Source organism: Trematomus bernacchii, unplaced genomic scaffold, assembly GCF_902827165.1.
Source record: "Trematomus bernacchii unplaced genomic scaffold, fTreBer1.1, whole genome shotgun sequence".
NCBI classification, from domain to species: domain Eukaryota; kingdom Metazoa; phylum Chordata; class Actinopteri; order Perciformes; family Nototheniidae; genus Trematomus; species Trematomus bernacchii.
Window position 1 is genome coordinate 4,690,739 of NW_022988098.1, and position 24,419 is coordinate 4,715,157.

The 24,419-nt window shown below is 40.0% G+C and overlaps 2 protein-coding genes across 5 annotated transcripts; both read right to left on the reverse strand.

Annotated features, from left to right (window-relative positions):
- Nucleotides 1-8,012: 8,012 nt before the first annotated feature.
- On the reverse strand, nucleotides 8,013-11,211 carry si:dkey-178o16.4 (vasopressin V2 receptor). 2 transcript variants are annotated; one of them, XM_034121891.1, is made up of 2 exons: nucleotides 10,330-11,211; nucleotides 8,013-9,539 (listed from the first exon to the last, which is right to left on the reverse strand). In XM_034121891.1, the coding sequence occupies exons 1-2, from the start codon at nucleotides 11,192-11,194 to the stop codon at nucleotides 9,304-9,306; spliced, it is 1,101 nt and encodes a 366-aa protein (XP_033977782.1). In that variant the 5' UTR covers nucleotides 11,195-11,211; the 3' UTR covers nucleotides 8,013-9,303. The 2 variants fall into 2 exon arrangements, with proteins under 2 accessions (XP_033977782.1, XP_033977784.1); XM_034121893.1 differs by lacking the exon at nucleotides 8,013-9,539 and adding an exon at nucleotides 10,131-10,262.
- A 56-nt stretch (nucleotides 11,212-11,267) lies between these two features.
- Nucleotides 11,268-24,291, reverse strand: trnt1 (tRNA nucleotidyl transferase, CCA-adding, 1). Of its 3 annotated transcripts, none has more exons than XM_034121890.1 (8): nucleotides 24,202-24,291; nucleotides 23,904-23,988; nucleotides 17,359-17,552; nucleotides 16,128-16,266; nucleotides 15,864-15,990; nucleotides 15,042-15,235; nucleotides 13,716-13,969; nucleotides 11,268-12,121 (listed from the first exon to the last, which is right to left on the reverse strand). In XM_034121890.1, exons 2-8 carry the CDS (start codon nucleotides 23,986-23,988, stop codon nucleotides 11,876-11,878), a joined length of 1,239 nt encoding a protein of 412 aa, XP_033977781.1. In that variant the 5' UTR covers nucleotides 24,202-24,291; the 3' UTR covers nucleotides 11,268-11,875. The 3 variants fall into 3 exon arrangements, with proteins under 3 accessions (XP_033977781.1, XP_033977779.1, XP_033977780.1); XM_034121888.1 differs by having other exon boundaries at nucleotides 23,859-23,988; XM_034121889.1 differs by lacking the exon at nucleotides 24,202-24,291 and having other exon boundaries at nucleotides 23,859-24,179.
- Nucleotides 24,292-24,419: the final 128 nt, after the last annotated feature.

The window sequence follows — 24,419 nt, forward strand, 5'->3', positions numbered from 1 at the left end:
CCATTATAATAACAGGCCTATTATTATAGTAATAGGCCTGATTGGTCCAGATTTCAAGCCATCTTTATTCAGTGGCATTTACAATAACATAATCGAAGCAAACTGTATGTAAAAGGTCTTCAGTCTGTCTTTGCACAATGTCATTGTCCTGACACAGTTAATTGGAGAGTTTTTAACAATCATCTATTTATTAGGGCTGTCAAGTTAACGCGTTAATAACGCGTTAACGCAAAAAAAAATTAACGCCACTAATTATTTTAACGCGATTAACGCATGTGTATTTTTTGTCCTCGGCCGCCGTAGTTTCAGAGCGCATCGAGTTTAAAATACCATCTACAAGCTGATGCTGACAGCCCCGCTCCTGCCGCCCGCTTGTGGCAGACCACACTTCCACGCTCACCGGCAGGCCCGGACAGGCCATCGGGAGGACCGGGAGGGAGTGTGTATGTGTGGCGCGACTCGCGCGAGCGAGGCACACCTTACGTGTTGTTGTTGTTAGCATCTGGTGCTAGCTAGCTGCGCTAACGGATATAAGGAGCTGTTTCAATGACATTTCGCCGAAAACTGCGCCGAGCACTTGACTTTATGCAGGTAGCCAGACAGTGGGACATTGTACGAGAAGTCAGCACACTCAGCACGGATAGCAACATGATTGCAGCGTCCAGGCAGCTCCCATTCGAGCATATATGCCTTGAGCTGCACATAGCTCCAACGATCCATCACAGTGTCTACACACACACACACACACACACACACACACACACACGCACACACACACACACACACACACACACACACACACACACTGTATTATTGTATGAGGTTCCAGGTTGAATTGAGGCGAATATTTGTAATGTTCAGAGGTTGTTGTGTTTAATATTCATGAGAATATTTGTCATTGTTCAAATGATAAAACAAACATATAAAGCATATTTGTCCACTCATATGTTGATAAGAGTATTAAAAACTTGAAAGATATCCCTCTAAGGTACATTTAGAACAGATAAAAAATGTGCGATTAATTTGCGATTAATCGCGATTAACTATGGACAATCATGCGATTAATCGCGATTAAATATTTTAATCGACTGACAGCCCTACTATTTATGCATTAAAGGTATTGCCCTCACCAAGGGAATATTTCCTGATGGGCTCCAGCCCCACTTACCTGTGGAGTACCTCAAGGGTTCATTTTGGGTCTTCTCTTGTTCCCATTGTATAGAGGCTGAACACGGAATGCCTTTAAATAAACAACATAATTCCCTTTTATTGTTTTGTTGACAATTTAAGATATTATTTGCCGAAAGAAAATAGTAGGTTACCCTTTAGCTTTTTCTGAAGTGTTGGATGGATTCAAACATTCTCAATGTTTTTTTAAATAAGACTGTAGTTGTTATGTTTGGTAAACAGACCAATTAAATGTCTCTTTTGGTATTCTTGGCCATTTAGTTCCTCAAAGATAAACCTTTTGTTAAGAATCTTGGCATAATGTTTGACAGCTTTCCCAAGGCTTATCTAGCTCCAAAACATCTTTATAGAATTATTCATGCCTTTATTACCTCAGCGTCGTGTAACTTTTTGATTTGGAAGTGTCATCAGTCATGGTCAGTCTGCTTAACATTTGGTTGCTAAGTCTGATCTGTTTATGACAAAAGGAAAGTTTAAAAGAGATTCTGGCAGAAAAAATATTTAAAAACTTCAAATTTCATTTTTGAAACTGGTGAGGAACACATTTTTGCCAGGATCTGCAGGGGACGCTGCAGTGGTCTTAAAACGTTACCCTCTGCGCAAGACCGTAAATTATTTTTAAAGCCAGTGATGTCAGACTCTTGTGACATTATATTGTTATGGTTGATCATTTCATTGTTGCAGCTATATAGTATACTCTTCACTATGGTATATTATAGCTGGCAGGCCTTATGACCACAAGCTGTTTCCAACCTATATAGCTCACTATTAACCATTTATCCAATCAATAGATTGCAACTACCTTTCAGATTGACAACTGTGTTGTTGAGAAAGACCTAACAAAGCAAAAAATCATTCAGAGATAAGAAAAGAAAGACATTATATAACACATCTCAAGTCTCGGGTAATTGTATGCAATTGGAAGTCACCATTGAAGAAAATTGGTTGGATTATCATGGGGAGCAGACAGAAAAAGAAGTGCAAGGTGCTTGAGAACCGTGTAAAACAGAGAGGAATGTCATGTAGTGATACTGTATCATGTGATCAAATGTATTCATAATTTAATTTTAGAGCTTAATGGTTGCTAATTCTTTGTGTTTAAAATTTATTTAATGAGGAAATAATGCTCATTTTCAGGTTCTTGTGTATTTTCTGCCTCTACTGTGACATGTCTCTAAGCTTTAAGGTTTAAAAAGGTCTTTGTTTTTCTCATACTGCCTGAAGAGAAAAGACAAAACTCCCTCTGGAGGGAACTTTGGGATGTTAGCCTTTGCAGAACATTTACATGCACAACAATCTATAATAGGGCCTTTCTTTAAATTATGTGACTTTTCCGTTAAAAGCCTTTTTGAAACACTTTATTTTACAGCCTAAAAATTATAGTGTGATTGAGTGTGATAAGAAAATGACCATTTCAGCTCTTAGACGTTTTATTTTTGTTATTTTTTTCAGGCAAGCCTGGAGAACACTTCCACTGGAGGAAACTCAATTGCGTTAAGAGCTATATATACAGTCTATGGTTAAGAGTGAATCCACGACCTGTCAGTCAACTCTCTCCCCACTCTGTGAAGCAGCTGGGGACGCTGCAGTGTTCGTCCTTTGAGCGTTAGTCTTCTAGCTGTCACAAAGTCTCTAATGAGGACAAATTGAGGGCATTTTTTGCGTGAACATTTTTGTTGGATTGTCTGTGCAGCTTAGTCACGGAGTAAGAGACAGAAGGGACGTTGTAGCCCAGACACTCATAGCCCATTAGAAATATGTTGGATTTTGCTCTTGTTTCTCACATGACATATGTTACAATGACATGTTATGGCACATATGCTAATCACTTGGACAAGACAAAGCAATTACCCTTGAAAAATGTCTTTCTGCCCGTCACCTGATAATCCCCCTTGTCGATTGAAGAATGAGGAAACGTTTTGGTGTCAGAAAACAAGATGAACTGCAGACAAACAGTGGTGTCTGAGCCCTTTAAAGGGCCCGAGTCATGGCCATTTCTACTGATCATAATTCCATTGTTGAGGTATACTAAAATAGATTTATACTGTGCAATTTTCCAAACTCACATTGGTTTCTCATACAGCATCTCTGTAAAGTATGTGTATTCACCGGTATTCACTCTCTGTCCTAAACGGCTTGTTGGAGCTCCTGCCCCCCCCTCCCTGTGAGCCCAGTGTGCTCTGATTGGTCGGGAAGTTGCGAGGCTCGTTGCTGCGAGGAGCGGACAGGCTTCCAGGTCGGCGATACAGCGAGAACAAGCGAAACTCATCCTGAGCACACACAAACACTCACAGCCGAAGTAAAAACAATAAGTGTGGCTTGATATTGAGTAAGAAAAAGGTTTATAACGCTGTGAGCATGGGTCTGCGGAGAGCATTTCTCCGCGATCCCAACTTAGTAGCCCGAAAAACGTTTACCCATTTAAACAGTCGTGGTAGATACCTTGTTTGTTTTAAACATCATAAATACACAAACAACAATGAATACTTACAGGTTGTGTACCCGAATCTCCCGCTGGTCCAAACAAAGTAGGAACAGCATCGTTCTTCAGTGCCCTACGCTGTACATATCCGGCATGAATCGCTGAAAGGTTTGTGAAGCTTTGTTTCGTGAAATGCTGGCAGAGGGTGTGGCCTCTGGGTATTCACACGTCACAGTACCCAGGAAGTAAACAATGGAAAATGAGAAATCTCCAACGAGGCGTTTTGGGGCAAAATAGACTGTGTTAGAGTTTTACTCGCTACAGGGTGTACTTTGAGGGTTTTTGACTCTGCAGACCGTTTACATGCATAAAAACCTTCATAACACACAAGGGGATGGGAAAAGCATGACATGGGACCTTTAACCTGTTTAGCCCGATAGCCCCCGGTAGAGGGGGCTGCAGGGTTTTTTTCACGAAACTGTGTCTCAGGACTTCTTAATATTTAAAAACCTATTAATGTGTCATACCAGATTAACGGGAAGAAACTCAGCTAACTGACAATACGAACTATTTTTACCAAAACAAAACACAAGTCTCATAAGAAGCGTCTAAATGACCCCTGAGCGAAAAAATGCTAACGCACTTAGCACAGAACTCAAGGTAAAAATACCTTTATTACTTATTGTAACTGCACATACAGGATATCAGATTAAAACTGAGATTCCACAGATTCTATAGGTATTAGTATCATCACTGAGCGATCCAAACTCGTGACAGGGGAAGCAAACACAGACATCACAACATGTAGCATTACGGAGCAAACACGGGAGATCGTCTCACCTTAGCTGTTATTCTGATCAAAAGTCGTGTTCAATGGCATTAAAAAGATAAAAACGCGGCTGAAGGTTAATCCATAAATTAATCCAATGTGTCTGTCACTTTGAAAAAAATATTGATAATCCATAATTCCATTTTTATGTAAAAATCGGAGATTTTATATTAGCTGCTAATGGTAGCCAGCAGAGTGTATCGCAGCTTCCGGTTCCTGGGCATTCTGGCTACGCAGCACTCATTCACCAATGGGTAAGGTTTAGATGGATTTTAGGAACTTCCCCTCGATTCTATTGGCTCTAACGGTTAAAAAGAGATGTCAATCATCAAAATCGACCGAGGGGGGCCAGAGATATGGAAAATGCACCCAAATGACCCCAGAAGTGTTTTTTTTTTTCTAAATCTCTCTAAAAAGGTCAAACTTCACTTGTTTTGCATCAATCTTGATACAGGGTACTTACATACTTGCCAACCCTCCCGATTTTTGCGGGAGACTCCCGATTTCATTGCCCTCTCCCGGTTTCCTCCCGGGGTCATATTTCTCCCGCATTTCTCCCGATTTCTGACAAAATCAGATTTACTCAGGACTGTTTCCACTCGGACTTTAATACAGCTACACCATTGTTTGGTTTCCATGGTAGCGTAGCGCGCGCAACTGAAAGTCTGAGAGGGTGAGGAAGATAGTCACAGCAAACAGAACAAGAATAGACAATTCTACCCTCTGCTCACTCCTTTCCTGTAAAATACAGGTCCAGCCCCCGGCGATCCACTAGCACCCCCCCCCCCCCCCGCGGTGGTTTTGGAAATGCTCCCGCTTTCTGAGGTCTCAAGGTTGGCAAGTATGGGTACTTATTATATGTTATAGTTTGGATTCCTAAAGCTTTTAGTCTACTAACCCATCATCCAAGGGTGGTTTTCACTAATCTTTTCTTTTTGGACGGACACTATAATTAAAAATGTTTTACTATGTTCAATCTGAATTTACTTTAAAATAAAAACATCTATATTGATTCTGACACTTCTACATCCAACTCACAGATGTAACCTTGCTTTGAGAAAAAAGATTATTAATTTACCCCTTTTAGAAGTGAAGTTATGGTCATTTGTTCTGGGAATGTCATTTTCGAGCCTGAGACCTGAAAAACAGGCTCAGGACTTAACAGAGTGCTAAGAAGTGTTTGAACTTTAAATCCAAAGGAATATTTTCCCTAACAAGTAGAACGGCGCTGGGATGAAGGGAAATAGAAATGTTAAAAGACAGTTTATTTGGCAACACCACAGAGGTCTCTCCTCAGGGGTTGAGAGCAAAAATGTAAACATGTTGAAACATTGATCACTGAGCATCAAGCTGCATATTTGAAGATATATATTTGAATCACAGACACATGTTGTGTAATTACTGACTATTATGACCAACAACAATCAGATATCTTTTACATATAATCATATAACATTGCAGCAAACTAGATTGAAAGTTCACATTTAATGGACATAAGATACATATTTACAAGATAAACCACATTCTCATATGAGTGAAACACTTTAAAATCACACAGCATTTAGATGAATTTCTGAAACATTTCACAAGATCATTTTGTTACATTAACATCCTTGACTAAAATGTAACATCCAATGAAATATAAGCACCAACTTTAATGCAAATGGCATGTCCATTTCATTATACGTGTTCATTATTTCGAGAAAATATCCTGATATTGTGCTGTGGCTCCTGAATACAATTTTTGACTGAGAAAATAAGAAACATTTCTACTTAGGCAAACAGTGTTGTGTGCGAATGCTAAGGTCAATGCTGTCCCAAAGAGGTTTGAACAGTAAAGTCGGTGCATTCTCTTCAATGGCCACCACGTGCGACTAAAAAGTGGTTTCAAAAAGATGTCAGATTGTATAGAAGTCAGTGAGAAAATGACACTACTTCTTAGTTGATTTAATACATATGTAAACATTTTTTACTCATGAGTTTATGGTCTCAAGTGATAGCTCGGAGTATACTTCAAGCCTCATTTTGTCAATAAGGATCCCATTTAGAGTACAATAGACATAAAGAATATGCTTTATTGGGTGGCTACCCTGAGGTCGACAAGACGCTACCACGTTGTCAGGTTTGGGTGTTCGTCCCTGTTTCCAAATGTTAACCGTGTCACAATTTGTTTTCAGCGCATTAATTGTAACATTATGGTCTTGTTTAGTGTCCGGTTGTACTTGCTTCCCCCCTCCTTTGACACTTACAGTTCCTTCTTTTTATATACAGTCTTTGGAGGGGAGCAGGGATTTCTGGTATGAAAAAACCTAGAGAAGTGACCTTGATGAAAGCCACAAACATAAACTTGTATGTCTATGTCCAACCCAGTCTCACGGCATTTCGTGTTATAGTCGCGAAACTAATTTAATCTATTGATTCGTGTTCACCAACACGATTTTCGCATTTTTTTTTCGAATCACACAGAACGATTTTAAAAGCAATGTATTTCTATTGGTAGTATGTTTCGTGCCTGCACCACCTCTTTTTGTCCGGTCGGGTCTTGGAATACCAGAAGCTGTGTGGTTCATAAAAACATTTTCTTACTCAATATCTTACCCTAAGGCCTAAGCTATGCCTTTTATTTTAAATTGTATAATGTCGGAGTTTTTTTGCCATCCACAAGGAAAAGAAATGGGGCTCAGAGCCTCAGAATACTGAAATCTGTATTTTTTGTCATCTTTTTTTCCTTCTAATTTGTTATTTACATTGCTTTTAAAATCGTTCTGTGTGAAACGAAAAAAATTGCGAAATCGTGTTGGTGAACATGAATCAATAGATTCATTTTGTGACTATAACACGAAATGCCGTGAGACTGTGTTGCTATGTCAGAGTACATGCAGATGTTTAGTAGGTATATTGATAACCATGTTAACCATTTTAGTTTAGGTGTGTTTTTATGCTACCATCTGCTACTTACAAATAAACATACATGAGGCTGAGCCAGTGATTCACCACCAACCACACATCCAATGACACACTTAATCCAAACAAGATTACTGAGCAATTGTTATAAAAATAACTTCAGTTAAATAGACGTAAAACAGAATGTGTTTCTTTGAAAAGAATGCTAGCTATAAAAACACATGTTGGCACAATGGCACTGGCAGCAGGATGGAAAATATCTCTGGAACCATCTGACCAGTATAATATTCATTTGTATATAATACAATAATTATAATGTACTATATACCCGGGCTTCTCAACATTTTGAAAGGTATGGCCATTATCTGAAAATCTCAAAGGACCACCTTCCTAAATAAATAAGGGAAAAAAACACAATATGTCCCAAAAAAGGAGAAAGAATAAACTGAGCAGTGAGTATGTTTTATGCTCCTGTGAGCTCCAACTATCGTATTCAATTATTAATCAAAATGTAATGTATTCAGGGTCATATTTCTTTGGATATTTTACTGGCGTTCAATAGTCTCCCATATTAATATTTCATTAAAATATATATATATACAGTATTTAGCATTCAGAGAACGTTAGATAGGTAACACGTTTTCTCTACCTGATAATGTGTCACGTTGCTGATACTTTTATTCAACTTTTATTTATGTGAACTCTTGAGCAAATGTAGGTACAAAAAAAGACCAGCGGCAGCTAAGAAAAGCTGCAATAAATTACAATTGGACAATTAAACTGTTAAAGAAATACAAAACCAACCTTTCCATTTTTGTAGGTTCTAATCAGACACTAAATCTACTTGCAAGACAATCCTCTTGCCACTAATGCATATTGAATTGACCATTTTAAAATGTAACTGTATTACCTAAACCTTTTTTTGTACAATATACTGCCCCCATCCAGGGAGTGATTGGTCAAAAATGTACGACGTTGAGTGCATCAACCTTATGCAATGTTCTCACTTATCTAAATCTCAAAATGATTGTTTCATGTAAACAACCTTTTAAGCACCAATGCTATATTAGTTTGAAGATTAGCTGCATACAAAAAAAAAAGAGCCCAGGTTGTAGAACCCTTTTTTATCCTATTTTACCTGAGTACCCAAATGACCTTGCTCTACCCTATGTGTCGAGAGGCCAATTGGAAAAGCTCCTGGTGCTCCCGATGCTCATTCAGAATATGGCTGAGGCTGATGGGAATAGTTAGTTGTGCAGGTAGTTGGTTGTACACCGAAGATATGGAAAAATATAAGATTGACCTGATGATGCAACAAAGGAAAAAGTCAGGGATCACCAAAAATATTACAATTCATCCCCTTGGAACCATTCATGCATTCAACAGTTGTAAGGACATGTCACTCAAAACCACAAAATGTCATCTTCATATTGACAGGAGAAGAAAGGTCTGGAGATCAACAGAGTCAATTCAACCTCAGGGAACCATGAATGCCATGCATCTTTTGTAACGATTGAGATGTCAACATGATTCGGTGGATATGGGAAAACGTTGACCTGCTGGTAGCGCTAAATAAATCAGTCAACGTATTCATCTTCTGGAAACCTGAATGTCTGTACAAAAAGTAATGGGAATCCATCCAGTAGTGTCAGTCTGGACCCAAGTGGTGGACCAACCAATGGATAAACCACCATCTCTAGAACCACACCACTAGCATGGTTTTTTAAAAAAAAGTAAAACAATCGTTCAATGTTTTTAAAGAATGTGTAAAGTAATACCGACTTGATAGCAAGTGTTCCATTGTAATATCCCTGTAAAGACTTATTGTGTGTGTTTTACCTCAAAAATATTGTCTCACTATATTATACTGTAACTACACTGACTTCTTCTTCACACTTATTAGACAATGACAATACCGTAAGTCTTTCTTGTGCGAAAACCATGCTGTCCTGAGGTGAGTTTAAGATTCCGAGGGGTCCGGACGTCTGCTCTCTGACAGACTCTGACAGACTCTGACGATGTACAGCGAGCTGACCATGGTGGCCTCCTCCTGGATGGACTCCTTCAGGTCGGGCTGACCGGCACACATCAGGGCCACCAGGGTCTTTGGCAGCTTCCCGCTGAACAGCAGGTAGATGACGGGGTTTGCACAGCTGTTCAGACTGGCCAGCAGCATCAGGATGGTGAAGGTAGCACCTGGAAGAAACAAAAGAAGTACAATATTTAACTTTCCCTGTCATTCCTTTTGGAGGTAACATTTTAATTGCGATTACATTTGCAGTTCTGTATGGGGGGAGGGAGGGAGGTGTAAACAATTGACAACACTCATACTCCTGTGTTCTCTGGGGCAGACTATGCATTTATGATTTTTTAAGACATGAGAACATATCGGTATATATAGTTACAAATCCTAAAACACGGCAAGAATACATATCATTGCACACATTATGAAAGAGATAAGGACATCAGAAAAAGAAAGTTTGTTGTAGGCTACTGTGTTTGGTGAATGTTTTATTTGCCAGTGGCAAAGAAAAAAAATGTAAATGTAAATACATATAATGGACAATAAAGTATTCTGAATCTGAAAAGTATGTTCAAAATAAATAGAAAAAAGCTGGTTTAGCTATAGACTACGGCTTATTCAATGTGTCTGGCTTCCAAAATATGTAATATTTATTCATGTTGTGAGATACCAAACGCTGTCCTTTTTCTCTGAGCAGGTGCCTCCTTTTCTGAACCTACCCCAATTTATTCCACATTACTGATGATAACTTATTAAAACTCTCATTGGGTGTACAGCAGCGGAAGTCAATCAGATATATTGTGATATTTGGATTTCCTCATATTTCATAATGGGATATCTCTATAGATTGAAGCAGCTTTACTTTGTATCCTCATGCCTTGTCTTGTGTCTTTTTCCTGTACCAAAAACAAAATAAATGTTATATTTGTTCATGTTGTGAGATCCAAAACCCTGTCCTCTTACTCTGAGTGGGTGCCTCCACGTCCCACACGGACCACAGCTGCACGGTGAAGAAAGGCGCCCAGCAGAGGATGTAAACGAACACGATCACTACGGTCATCTTCACCGTCTTCACCCTCGCTTTAGACACCCCAACCACGCTGCTGGCCCGCGAGGACAGCGGCTTCCTGGCCTTCCCTGCGCCCTGCTGCGTCTTCATGTAGAAGTTGTTGTACACAGTGCGGCAGATGCGCACCTGACACACGATCACCATGAAAATGGGCAGCACGAATATCACCAGAGTGGTCCACGTCACGTAGGCTCTGGGGCCCCACGGTTTAATGAACTGAGCCCAGCAATCGTACACACCGGGGGCCACCTCCACCCGGGAGAAGATGAAGATCTGCGGGAGGCTGCCGATGAGAGAGGCGCACCAGGCGGCGCAAACTGGACCGTTCCAGCGCGACCTGCGCCTCTGGAAAGTCACCATGGGTTTGCAGATGGCTTGATATCTGTCTATCGTCATCACTACAATCATATAAGTAGATGCAAACATCCCGACCACCTGCAGATACTTCACAGCGCGACACAATACGTCCGGCCCCACGAACCGGTCAGTGATATCCCACATGAGTTGCGGGCAAACTTGGAAAAATGTGACCACAAGGTCGGCGACGCACAGGTGGAGGACGAAGACGCGCATCCTGGAGAGCTGCTTCCTCCGCTTCCACAGCACCAGCAGCAGCCCGAAGTTTAGGATCCCCGCGGTGATGAAGATGATGGACAGGAGAGCTATTTCCACCCGAGCCAAGCGCTCATCCCGCGGATCATCGTCAGAGTGTGCGTCCTCCAAAGTGATGTTACTGATGTTTACAAAGAACCAAGACATGCTTAAAAGTAGCCTTTATACACTATTACAGGTTAATCTAGATGAAGTGGGGCATTTCAATAAAACAATTATAAGCAGGCAGCCTGGAATATGACTTTAAATATTAGGGAAATTCCTAGAAAAAAAATCGGGATATGAAAGTTTAGTGGTAAAATAACACATGTTGAGGGTCTCCAGGCAGAGAGTAAAATGCTAGTAAAGGAGAGCAGAGGGCTTTATATCTCCTCTTCTCTGCAGGAGGGAGGAGCAACCTCTCCCCAGCACAGAAAACACTTCACACAGCATCACACACACGGAGTTGTATTCTGCACTGCATGCACCTCAACCTCAATCACCATTTCAGTCTTTTCAATAAAAAGTACAACCTATTTATAGAGCATGTTCTTTTCAGAAATGATACACATCTGCAGTTCAACTGAGGAGACAAAACCAAACTTATATATCAAATTATATAAAAAGCTGTTTCTAGTACACATTTGTCCTCATATGCTGCCCGCTAGAGCATTTTGTGATCTCTTTATATGGTGATGGAGAACAAAATAGGGCTACTTTAGAATGAAATCAGCAGCTCTGTTTTTCTCAAACTAAAACGTCTCAATCAATACCCTTGAAGAGCACGATTACAGCAGCCAAACCATTATGGTGCGACAGGACAAAAGCACGTCCACTTTCCTCCTCAAATCACGACTTTACGTGACTGAGGAGTTCATCTTTGTCCATCTGATAGCCGCTTTTCTTCCAGACGTCGCGGAGGTCCTGTAAGGTGGAGCCGATCTCCTTTCCCGTCGTGATGCCCATCCTCCGGAGGTCGTGTCCGTTGACGGGGAAGCGAGGGACGGACCACCCGCTGAGCTCCGCATGCAGCTTCTCCTCACCCTGATACTTCAGCAGCTCACACACTTTACTCTGGGTGTCCAGCTCTCGACTCTGAAAAGACACATTTGAGTTAAAGGTCACCTATTATGCAAAATCCACTTTTTCATGTCTCTTCTACATCAACATGTGTCCCCTCTTCTTCATGTCTCTTCTACATCAACATGTGTCCCCTCTGTGGAAAGAGATTCTGAAAGTTTCAGGAAAAAATATTCTTTCTCTTTTTGTCCTGATCCATTTATATAAAAACCTGTCTGAAAATGAGCTGATCAGATTTTGGCCACTTGTGTAATGTAACCATTAGCCAATCACCAACCAAGGTAACCCCCCCCCCCCCACCTTATCACCTGAATCTCCTCCTCGAGCACCATTGTGTTCTTTTTAACCAAATATCTCTCAGAGGGGCGTGGGGAGGGGCTCCTTATTTTTCATCTAAAGTAACAGACAGAGAATCAACACTTTTGAAACAGGGCTGAATCAGAGGGGATTATGGGATGCTGAAATGATCTGTTTGGTGTTTGGTGCCAATCACTTCAGAGACATGTTTTGTATATATCTGAGACCTATAATATATTGATGAAAAACAGTATAACAGGGGACCTTTAAAGCCCCTGTCAGATTTAAAGTACTTCCTATCAAATAATTATAAGCACTATTAAAAAAGGGGGAAGTTGGTAATTATTTATTTAGAGTTCAAGACTCCTCTGATTTGCTTCATCAGGATTTGTGGGCGTGTTTGATTGGATTTGATTGACAGCAGCTGACAACTGTCGTACTATTTTGAAGAAAATATTCCTAATTGTTTCACAGAAATGTGTGACATCTCCTTTTTTCCCCACTTCTAACACAAAGCAAAGTAAACGGTGTGTAGATATTTAAAAACCCACTTTTCATTCAGAAGTGGGTGATGGATGGAGGTGGAAACTGTCCAGCAAGATGAAGGAAGCGAGTTAACGAAGTGTGTTTCCTGCATTCAAAGTTGGCTGGAGTCACAATTATGTTCATGTGTGGTTCAGTGGCTGATTAAATGACTTGATTATTTGTGTCCCCTGGGGAGAGCTGAACACATTTCCCAAGAGCGCAATGTCCCAATGTTAAGTCTTCAAATTTGTCTTGTTTTGTCTGACAGACAGTTCAGAACGCAAACGTGCTTTGTACAGGTAACATCATAGCTGGCGAGGAAAACATGCACATTTAATCTGGAACCTGTTAGGTTTGCTGCCTTTTCTTTTATGGCCATCGAACATTGGAACATGCTTCCAGCTGAGTTTAAGACGTGCACAGACTTCCACTATTTTTCCCATGGTGCAGAAAATGGATGTTGAACAGCATTACTCGGACTGTATTGTGAAATGTTAGATTAAATTAATTGTAACATTATAGTTGTGCTAGTATTTATATTTTATACTTCTGTACTTTGATCTGTTTTAAGTGTGATAGACACTATGATGTTAAGTTAGCAGTCACTTCATCAACTGGCACATCACTAAGCTGATGAAAAATCAAGCCTGATAAGAATATGTTATATTAATCAATGACTACATTGTTCTGTTAAGTGTCCAAACCATAAATCTCTCCTGTCTTTTTTATAACACCACACATGTACAATTAGCATGGGCTTGTTTCTACAGAGGAGGCTTAAACTCACGTCGATGATGAAGTCAGTGAAGGGTTTCAGGCTGTCCGGCTCCTCTCTGCTCTTGCACAGCTCCTGTCTGTATTTGACCAGGAACAGAGCCAGGGTCTTCTCCTCCTTGGACACCTTCAGCCGGAGGTCCATCCTCTCCACCTCCTCCGGGCGGCGGAAAAGAGCAGCCAGGACGGTCATGGGTTTGGGAGAGTGGTCTTTGGCTTTCTGCCACACTCGCTTAATCTCCTCCACGTTGCCATCTGGAGGCAAACCTGAGGAGCAGCAGACGTGACTTTAACAAGTACAACAACACAGAATACTACATTTTGCTGTTGGTAAAAAGCCGAAAAGTCTTAATATCCTTGTAGAAATCGTACAGAATTACTTGAGAAGACTTCAACAATCAAGAGGCATTGAATCATTTCTGCCTAGTGATCACTAATACCAGAGTTCACATAAGTCAAGGGGCACTGAATCCACTCCATCTCAGGGAAGAACATTTAATATTTCCTCATTTAGAATCAGCTCCAATGATCCGATTCTTGACACTACTGATCCCATTTACTGATGCATGTACTTTGGAAACAATGGCCAAATCCCAATGATCCTTAGGCCCCAGCCACACGAGGACGACAACGGTCATATCCGCTACAGTTCTCTATCATATAGACGGTTCGGCCACACGAGGCCGACATGGAAACGCATAAAACGATACAGAGGCATATAAAGCTGGAATACACCACAAACTCTGCAAGTGTAGGATTTGGGATTGCACCAATGACTTATTAGCATGCTACATGTTGTCTCAGAACATTTTCAAAAAGGGGTCTGAGCCAGGACCAAATTGGAGGAGACGTTCCAACAGGTGGGGACATGTTTACCAAACTTGGCCAAATGCAGTAGTTTGAAACAGCCATGTGCATCCATACTGTAACCACATATCCCCCCTTTAATCGAAAAACAGCACTGAAAAAATGTTAAGTAAACACGTTCCGATTTCCTTTTTTTCTAGTGTTTAAGTAGAGGTGAGCAAACTGCCCTCTGCCCCAGCTTCATATAAAAGTGTCTATTCTTTTCTTAAATGGTAAATAATGGTAAGTACTATCATAAATAACTGCCATCAGGTCAGGTTTATTTAAGTACAACCTTTTCTCGTGTGTTCTTGAGTAAATAAATATTTAAACATATTTCATAATGGACCCAGATATATTGACCCACAGCTCTTTGCTAAATGTCATCGTTGTCTCCTCTCTTTTATACTTTCCACTCCATCTGTGTGCCTTATCTGAAAAAAGGCGAAAAATAATGATCTTTGAATACCTTTGATTGCCCCCCCCCTCTCACCTATGTACTGGACCAGCTCCAGACTGTACATCAGCTCCAGCAGGTGATCAGCATGGTTACCAACAACCATCTTCTTCAGCTCCGTCCAAATCCGTTCTCCAGATATCGCTGCAAGGCCACGACCGTTTTCCCGGATGGCGACCAGCGTCTTCGGGTCGTGACGGTCGGGCTCCGGAGCCACCCTGCCGTAAAACCTGGGGGGGGGGGAATAAGAGACTGGAGGTTGAGGTTCTTGTACGTCAAACAAATACAAATGATGAATTTCTTCTTTCTTTCATTGGCTATTTTAGTTCAAAGTGAGATGAGGGATAAAGTAGAAATATAAGTGATTCTCTGCTAATTTATTTAATTTTTCCTTTTAAGGTGTTGGGAAAATACTGAATGTACTCTTCCAATATCAGAGTACACATGATAACAAAGGCCCTACGTAGCTGTGTACATGACAGGATGTATGATTACCTAGAAGAGCATCAGGACTGTTTTAGGCATACGATAGCTATGTGATTAACATGATGATTCAGCCTCTATGGAGATAGACATATGACAAGCATGTTCATTTCTGACGTGGAGCTAATCTGAACTAAACATTGAATACTGCTTTGAACCGGTATTCCTCCATCTTGTGACTGTGTAACTCCCTCTCTTGTATATCAGCATGTGAAGGACACTGTTCAGGAACTAGTTGTACCAAATGCTCTGTGTGTGATGACTACTTCTATTCTTGCAAGGATAATAAATACATGTATCCTGTTATTGAAGCTCAAGCCGGTGACGAGTGATATTTTCCTAACACAAGGTTGAAGTGAAATAAAGACATCCCACCTGAAATAGCGCAGTATTCTCAGGTAGTCCTCTTGGATTCTTTGTTCAGCGCTGCCAACAAAGCGGACTTTGCGCTCCTTCAGGTCTTCGTATCCTTTGAAATAGTCGTATAATGTGCCATCAAGCCCTGTGAGAGAGTAAAATAAAGATGATAAACGTCTGACAAGTATAATTAATCGTGATAAAATAGGGGACAATGTCTTGTGAACTAATACCAAACACAAATACAAGTCCTTTAATTGAGTGGGAAAAAAACACAAATACCTAAAAACATGGAGTTGATGGTGAGGTCTCTGCGCTCAGAGTCTTTCTGCCAGTCGGTGGTGAACTCCACCTCTGCGTGACGTCCATCCGTCTGAACATCCACCCGCAACGTGGTCACCTCGAAGTTCTCATTGTGTAGCTGTGCGCGAAACCGATAAACAAAACACCGATGATTAAAAAAGGCAAAATAAGAATTATGCCTAATGCCTGGAGACGTGTAAATATGGCCTCATTCTGAAGTCAAAGCCACTCTCTTAGATGAAGGTTAGCAGTATTTCAGAGGGCAAGTGTCTAATGTGGAAAGGAAAACATATACAACGAGTAACCAAAACACATAGCTGATAATAGATGGAGAAAAATGATAGAATATTGCAAACACAAAAACTAAAATACAACATTAATGCTCTTTTAATGAGGGCCCTAACCCTGAGCATGTTTTCCTTCACTGCACACGGGTTCTTTTCAGTTCTGCTTACCTGCTGATTGTGAGACTGCCCATGTTTGTACATTTGTATATATGTATATGTATTCAAGTAAGTAAGTATGTATGTATATGAACATGGGTATAGCTGGGTAAGTGTGTATGAATGGTTATTCATAAATTCAGCACAGTGCTCGACCTTCGATGAATATGAATAGAAGCGACTGGGAGACATAATGAGAACATATCTAGGTCCCCTCTGCATATCATTGCTCTGTAATCAGCTTTAATTTCAATTTAAATATACTTTTTATTTCATTTTTGTTTTGTTTTTTGATTCTTTGTTGTGATTTCCCTTATGTAAAACAAACCTGAGTTTGTATTCTGAGCGAATCACATCTGTTACGGACTAAGTATATCAATAAAAAATATTTTAAAAGGAAAAAAATAAATATATTGTGTCACAATCAGCAAATGCTATGAGAACAGTGATTCTTCTATTTATCCAAAAACTGTTATATTATTAAAAGGTTAAGTAATCCAGCAGCAACAGCATATAAAGTAATTCAATTTTGCTCCACATTTACCAGCTTTGATGAATACATAAATGCATCAATAGTCATAATCCAATCATTTAATACATATGATTATGTAATGGGCTATTATGCACAATGAGTACTTTAAAGTTAAGCTAATGTTCTGCAAAAGTAAAGGACTTGGCAAATAGTTTAAGTAGTGTTTACAGCAGCTTGAAAGCAGAAATGTAACTAATTGAAAGCAGGATACAGTTACATCCTGCGTGCCTCTTACTCTTGCTGTAATGGTCCCATGTTTCTCTCCTTTGTTGTTGATCATCCTGATGCCAGCTTTCTGGAACATTTGCTTCATCTCCTCTGGAGTTGCTGTGGTGGCAAAGTCCACATCGTCAGGCCGCTTCCCGGACAGCAGGTCCCGCACGGCGCCGCCAGCGATCCTCAGCTCATGCTGGTGCTTCCCAAACAACTCTGGAAACAGCAAACACACACTTAGAGGGAGACTTTACAGAGGATATGTGTCAGGGCACACAAACAATTGCACTAGCTTGAATTAAACTTGAAAGGCAAAACCTGAGAAAACTAAAATGTTTTTGTTGTGTATATCCTGACTGCAGTTCTCACTTTGCCCATTAGTCTTATATGCCTATTGCTTTTTACTTAATATACGATTATTGTTGCTTGCAGAACAGCTTTTGAAATGTTCTCCAGGCTAAACATTTGTATGAAGTTCTAGTTTAACAAACACATAATCATATTTGACCCATATTAGGGTGAAATGTTCAAACAAGGTGAGCACATCAGAAAATGTTGGCCTCTCCTGTGTCGAGTTTGCCTTTCATTTGTATCAGGCCTAGTACCATATTTTTTAAATGAAGAGCAATACTAAAATCAGATTAATACAGTTCCACCAAAATACTATTATGTTTTCATAAGTAATCCTCTTCACAGAGACAGTATTTCGAATAAGTCTCGCACATGTCTTTATCTACACTACTGTGAGTTGTTAAAGCCACCACTGATATACCCAGGGGTTAAGTTGGGATTTGATATGTGGGGGGGCTCTGTATGGAGGTGCGAGAGGGGGGCGGAGGTCGAGGATCTCATTATTTGACCTTAAGGGATATAGGCCTACACTGTGGCCCTAAAGCAACTGCTCCATTATCTGTATCAAATGCACACATTGATGCCACCAAATGTCACAATAAAAATAGAAAGTACTACAAATAAACTGGAATTAATTTACATCTTAAATTATTAATATATATACACAAAAAAAGGTTTACAAATATCCAACCTTCAAATTGCTTTTTTAAATCAACACTGCTCTGCACACTTGCTAAAGAACATTTGTGTGGAAATCTCAATTCATTTGTAGGGCTGCGTGAGTATGGACAAAAGTATGGAAGTAAATCTCACTGTAAACTATTTAATCATCACCAAATTCTGTGTTATTATGACCGATCATAACTCAGCTTTATGCAGACATACATTTAGCATGGTGTACAAGGCCGGTTTTTGGCATAGGCGACATAGGCGGTCGCCTAGGGCGCCAGATCTGGGGGGGAAAAAAAACTTTTTGACTGTTTGCGCTCATCCTAATTTTCAGCCTTGATGTAACAACATTCATAATTAAGTAAAGGTAACACCCTTTTCACCCCGGTTACACTTTTCATTTGCCCTGTACGATGGGCGCTGTAAGTGATGAAAGTGGGGGGTGTTGGCTTATCAGGCGTCCGCAGCTCACAGCCAAAGTGGGCGTGGGAGGGAGCGAGAGAGATAAATGCAATTTATGTAAACAAATATTTCCAAGACACTCCTTTATAATTATTTGGATAAACAGGTTAGAAATCATTTCAATGTATACTATAGGACAGTAAACCAAAAATATCGTTTAAAACTTGAGAGATATAAAAATATGCATAAATACATTTTAACTAGGTAAAATAAGATATGAATGTATTGACATGTAATGACATTTATTTGTTATTGGCTATGGTAGGTTATTGGTTATGTTCACATATTTGGTTATTAAAATGTAAACCGATCTTTTTCATATGGGTGTTTAGAGTTGTAGTCCCCTAGATCTAGTCTCTAGTAATGTGTGCTTAAAGTGGACCAGATTGAAGCATTTTACTTTACATTTTCAAACATTTCTTCCCGGGGGGGCATACCCCCGGACCCCCCTACAGGATGTGACGTCCACACCCCAATTAAAACATGTTCATACAATACTGAATACATTTGAAGCCTTTTTGATGTATATTACCTATGTCAATAAGTTTCAGTTTTTGGAGTGTATTTGTCTTTTGAAGAGATTTTTAATTTATTCTTTATATATTCTATTGTGTATTGCTGGGGTACTTTTATCTTTTCTACTGAACGATTGAAGTAAATGTGGGAAGCGTTTAACAACAGCCATTTACTTCAAAGATTTTTCTCAATGTTATTCTTATTTTTGTTAATCCTGGAAGAATGCCAGAAAAAAAGACATTCTCTTCAAGAATAAAAAAAAACATGACATTTGTAATTGTGATAACAAATTAAACAAGTTCTGGGGGGGGGGGCTGCGCTGGTAGCACCGGGAGGGAAAAAAACCTTTTTGACTGTTTGCGCTCATCCTAATTTTCGGCCTTGATGTAACAACATTCATAATTAAGTAAAGGTAACACCCTTTTCACCCCGGTTACACTTTTCATTTGCCCTGTACGATGGGCGCTGTAAGTGATGAAAGTGGGGGGTGTTGGCTTATCAGGCGTCCGCAGCTCACAGCCAAAGTGGGCGTGGGAGCGAGCGAGAGAGATAAATGCAATTTATGTGAACAAATATTTCCAAGGCACTCCTTTATAATTATTTGGATAAACAGGTTTGAAATCATTTCAATGTATACTATAGGACAGTAAACCAAAAATATCGTTTAAAACTTGAGAGATATAAAAATATGCATAAATACATTTTAACTAGGTAAAATAAGATATGAATGAACAACAAAAATAAAATAAGTTACATTTATTTGTTATGGTAGGTTATTGGTTATGTTCACATATTTGATTATTAAAATGTAAACCGATCTTTTTCATATGGGTGTTTAGAGTTGTAGTCCCCTAGATCAGGGTTGCATTCGAATAGTCCATTTAGCTTAGGAACCTTCCTAACGGAGTGAAATGACCCGGAAGTCCCTCAGTGGCAGCCATGATAAGTGCCGTTCGAATTCTCTAAATTAAAAGGAAAGGAGGTTTCAAACTTCCTTTATAACCTCCTTTAGCTTAGGAACCACTGGACCTCCCTAACCGAAAGGAGAGGAGAAAATGCTGCCCCACAATGCCTTGCGGCCGCAGCATTTGCCGTCACACAACAGTCGGCCATTCACGGAAACAACCGATTATGAACGAGAAATTATATCATGAAAGTTACGGTGCTTATTAAGCATTTTAAAACGTATGTGGTAAGTTGCCAAAGTGCTTTGTTTTGAACGTTCATCAGTATTATAATCAAAAAGAGAAATATGAACGTTAGTTTTTACTGAAATGATCAAATAAAGTCAACATTTCACAGTCTTTACTGAGCTGTGTGGGGTTTGTTCAACTTTTAAAAGATGTTTGAATGGTGATATACACAGTGATAGATGTTAAGGACTAACGTTTATAATAAATACATTTGTATTGATTTTAAGATCTTTTCATAGTTCATACAATCATACGTATTGGGATCATTTGTATTAATGTGGACCGGAGGGAGAGGGTGACGAGCATAAGTTTCACTTTCCTTTTTTATTTCAATTCCAACTTTGGTCATGAAGAATATGTTTCTCTGTTGTCCCCGTTCATAAAGCATAAAACAACAGCATCAGAGCACGGTGCAGAGTCTCTAGATGAGTTTACAGTAGTCCCTCGTTCTTATTAAACATCCATGTTGTAGTCCGCTGTATAGAAAACTGTAGTTTCCATAGTTTCCCCACAGCAGCAGGCGCACATTTATGACCTCCGCTGGCGCATCATAAACACGTCGGATAGTGAAAGTGCAGTCGGATTCTCTAAAGTGCCGCAGTCTCTTCTCCTAAATCCTTTTGAATTCTCCTATCCACTATCCCTTAACCCCATGACGTTTCACTCCGAGGTCAAGGAATAGACGATAGGGTTAGAACTTAGGAGCTGTTTTTTTGGAGTATTCGAACGCAACCCTAGTCTCTAGTAATGTGTGCTTAAAGTGGACCAGATTGAAGCATTTTACCGCATTTTAACACACACACACACACACACACACACACACACACACACACACACACACACACACACACACACACACACACACACACACACACACAACACACCACACCACACACACACACACACACACACACACACACACCACACACACACACACACACACACACACACACACACACACACACACACACACACACACACACACACACACACCACACACACACACACACACACACACACACACACACACACACACACACACACACACACACACACACACACACACACACACACACACACACACACACACACACACACACACACACACACGAGCCGCGGTGCTGCAGCTCCTGAGAGCAGAGACACACGTTCACTAAGCGGAAAAACTATATCATGTCACAGAGATCTGCTATTTTAAAGTAAAGTCAACACATATCGACCCTAAATAAAGTCTATATTAAAAACGAGAGATGGTTTAACAACTTTTAAAAGATGTTTGAATGGTGATATACACAGTGATAGATGTTAAGGACTAACGTTTATAATAAATACATTTGTATTGATTTTAAGATCTTTTCATAGTTCATACAATCATACGTATTGGGATCATTTGTATTAATGTGGACCGGAGGGAGAGGGTGACGAGCATACATTTCACTTTCCTTTTTTATTTCAATTCCAACTTTGGTCATGAAGAATATGTTTCTCTGTTGTCCCCGTTCATAAAGCATAAAACAACAGCATCAGTAATTATCATTACACCTGGGTAAAACAGAGTCCATTCTCTTCGGTTCGAAACATAATCTCAGCAAATCCGACGACTTCTCAGTTGCAGTGGGTGACATTATTGTCACAAGTAAGAAGGAAATTACATACCTAGGATCTATTCTTGAGGCAAACCTCTCCTGTGACAAAATGGCATCCAATGTAATAAAAAAAGTCAATCAAAGAACTAGATTCCTATACCGGATCTCCTCTCTGGTAAACAAAAACACCCTGAAAACTCTGGCAGGAGCACTCATTCAAGGGTACTATGACTATGCTTGCACGTCATGGTACCATAGCACCTCCAAGGCGCTAAAAATAAAACTTCAAACATCGCAAAATAAACTGGTCAGACTACTGCTTGACCTTTCATCTAGAACCCACCTCACCTCTGCCCACTTTGACAACCTAGGATGGCTTAGAGTAGACGACAGAGTACAGCTACTTGCAATGGGCCTGGTCTACAAGATCCACTACACCTCTATGGTACCCATGTACATGTCAAAATTCTTCCCAAAGGTCAAGGAATACCATGATCATAACACCAGAGGGAGCTCCACAAATCATGTAAAACCCAGATTTGGCACAAAAAAAGGGGAATACACGTTTCGCAATTATGCCACATCAAGGTGGAACGCTCTTCCCACAACTGTAAAGGAAAGTAAAACTATACTTACCTTCAAAACCTCTCTTAAAGAGCACCTTCGGGGGAAAGCATTGCAAAACTGGCCCCGGTAATGGTACAAATCTCAACCTGTCGTACAATGGACAGCTTCCCCCCCCCATCTATGTATATACTCGCATTTTAGACTCTGTTACTAACTGTATATCTGTAGACTTGGTATGTCTTAAATGTCCGGTTAGGATGTATTAGAACGAAATCTAAAATGAAAATTGTAAATAAGCCATCTGTATGTAAAAAACCACCTGTATGTATATTGTAAATAAGCCATCTGTATGTCAAATATGTCTTATATGTCTTAAATGATATGATGAATTGGAAATGGGGGACCCTGATGTAAACAAGACGAAAGTCTTTCTCTGGTCTGCATCCCCTTAACAATTGTATGTTTTGAGCTGTACTGTACTGTACCCAATATACAAGCTGTTAATAAACTTTTCAATCAATCAATCAGAGCACGGTGCAGAGTTTACAGTAGTCCCTCGTTCTTATTAAACATCCCTGTTGTAGTCCGCTGTATAGAAAACTGTAGTTTCCCCACCGCAGCAGGCCACATTTATGACCTCCGCTGGCGCATCATAAACACGTCGGATAGTGAAAGTGCAGTCGGATTCTCTAAAGTACCGCAGTCTCTTCTCCTAAATCCTTTTGAATTCTCCTATCCACTATCCCTTAACCCCATGACGTTTCACTCCGAGGTCAAGGAATAGACGATAGGGTTAGAACTTAGGAGCTGTTTTTTTGGAGTATTCGACCGCAACCTAGCTTTACATGAGCTTGTGTAATTGCTTTTAACTTTTTACTACTGTGACAAAACAATGTCCCAATTTGGGATGAATTAAGGTATATCTTATCTAATATAATATGAGTCTCAAACTTGTATTTTCCTATAGTTCTGTACTGCAAGAGTTGTTATAGCCACCACCAATATATTGTTTACAGTATCTGCAATAAGCTAATATCTGACAGCCATATTATTGATCTAATATGTTCCTCTTTGAACCTTATTACTTGTTCTATTGTGAAAGTTCACTACCTAGCTTTACTGAAGACAAGAGGTCTGTATTAGCACTGTTTAGAGGTGTGTTTGTTGTCACATCTCACCTGCTAATCCCTTCAGCCCCTCACTGAACAGAGACTTGAACTCACTGGTCTTCAGCTGCATGGTGAAGAGACTCCTCCAATAGAAAGCTGTTCTACCAATCACCCGAGGCTTCAATATCCGGCTCCACATCTGTACAAACAACCAATAAGTTATCAAGTGTTTGTTATTTAGAGCTTTTTGAGAGCTAGCTTACTGTTAGCTACATGTCATTGAAGTCACGCTGGCTGGCTGACTTGTAAAGCTGCTCAAACATCGCGAGAACATGAGAAACAACATGGCAATGTTAACGCTTCAAACATAACGTACACAACTGAGAGCCACTCATATAGAAAGTGTTATTACCAGACAACGCTACTATGAATTTATGATATCCTTCTCTGACATGAGCATGCAGCTAAGCAGGAAGTGTTTCGGTGGTTTCTGACCAATAGCGTGAGGTTTTATCACGCCGACGAGAGCAGCTTGCTGTCCACAACTGATCGCGAGATTTCAGTTTGGTGGTTTAGTGACTTTATTTATGTAACTGGATAGACCCCTTGCTTTCTTGTTAACGATTATCT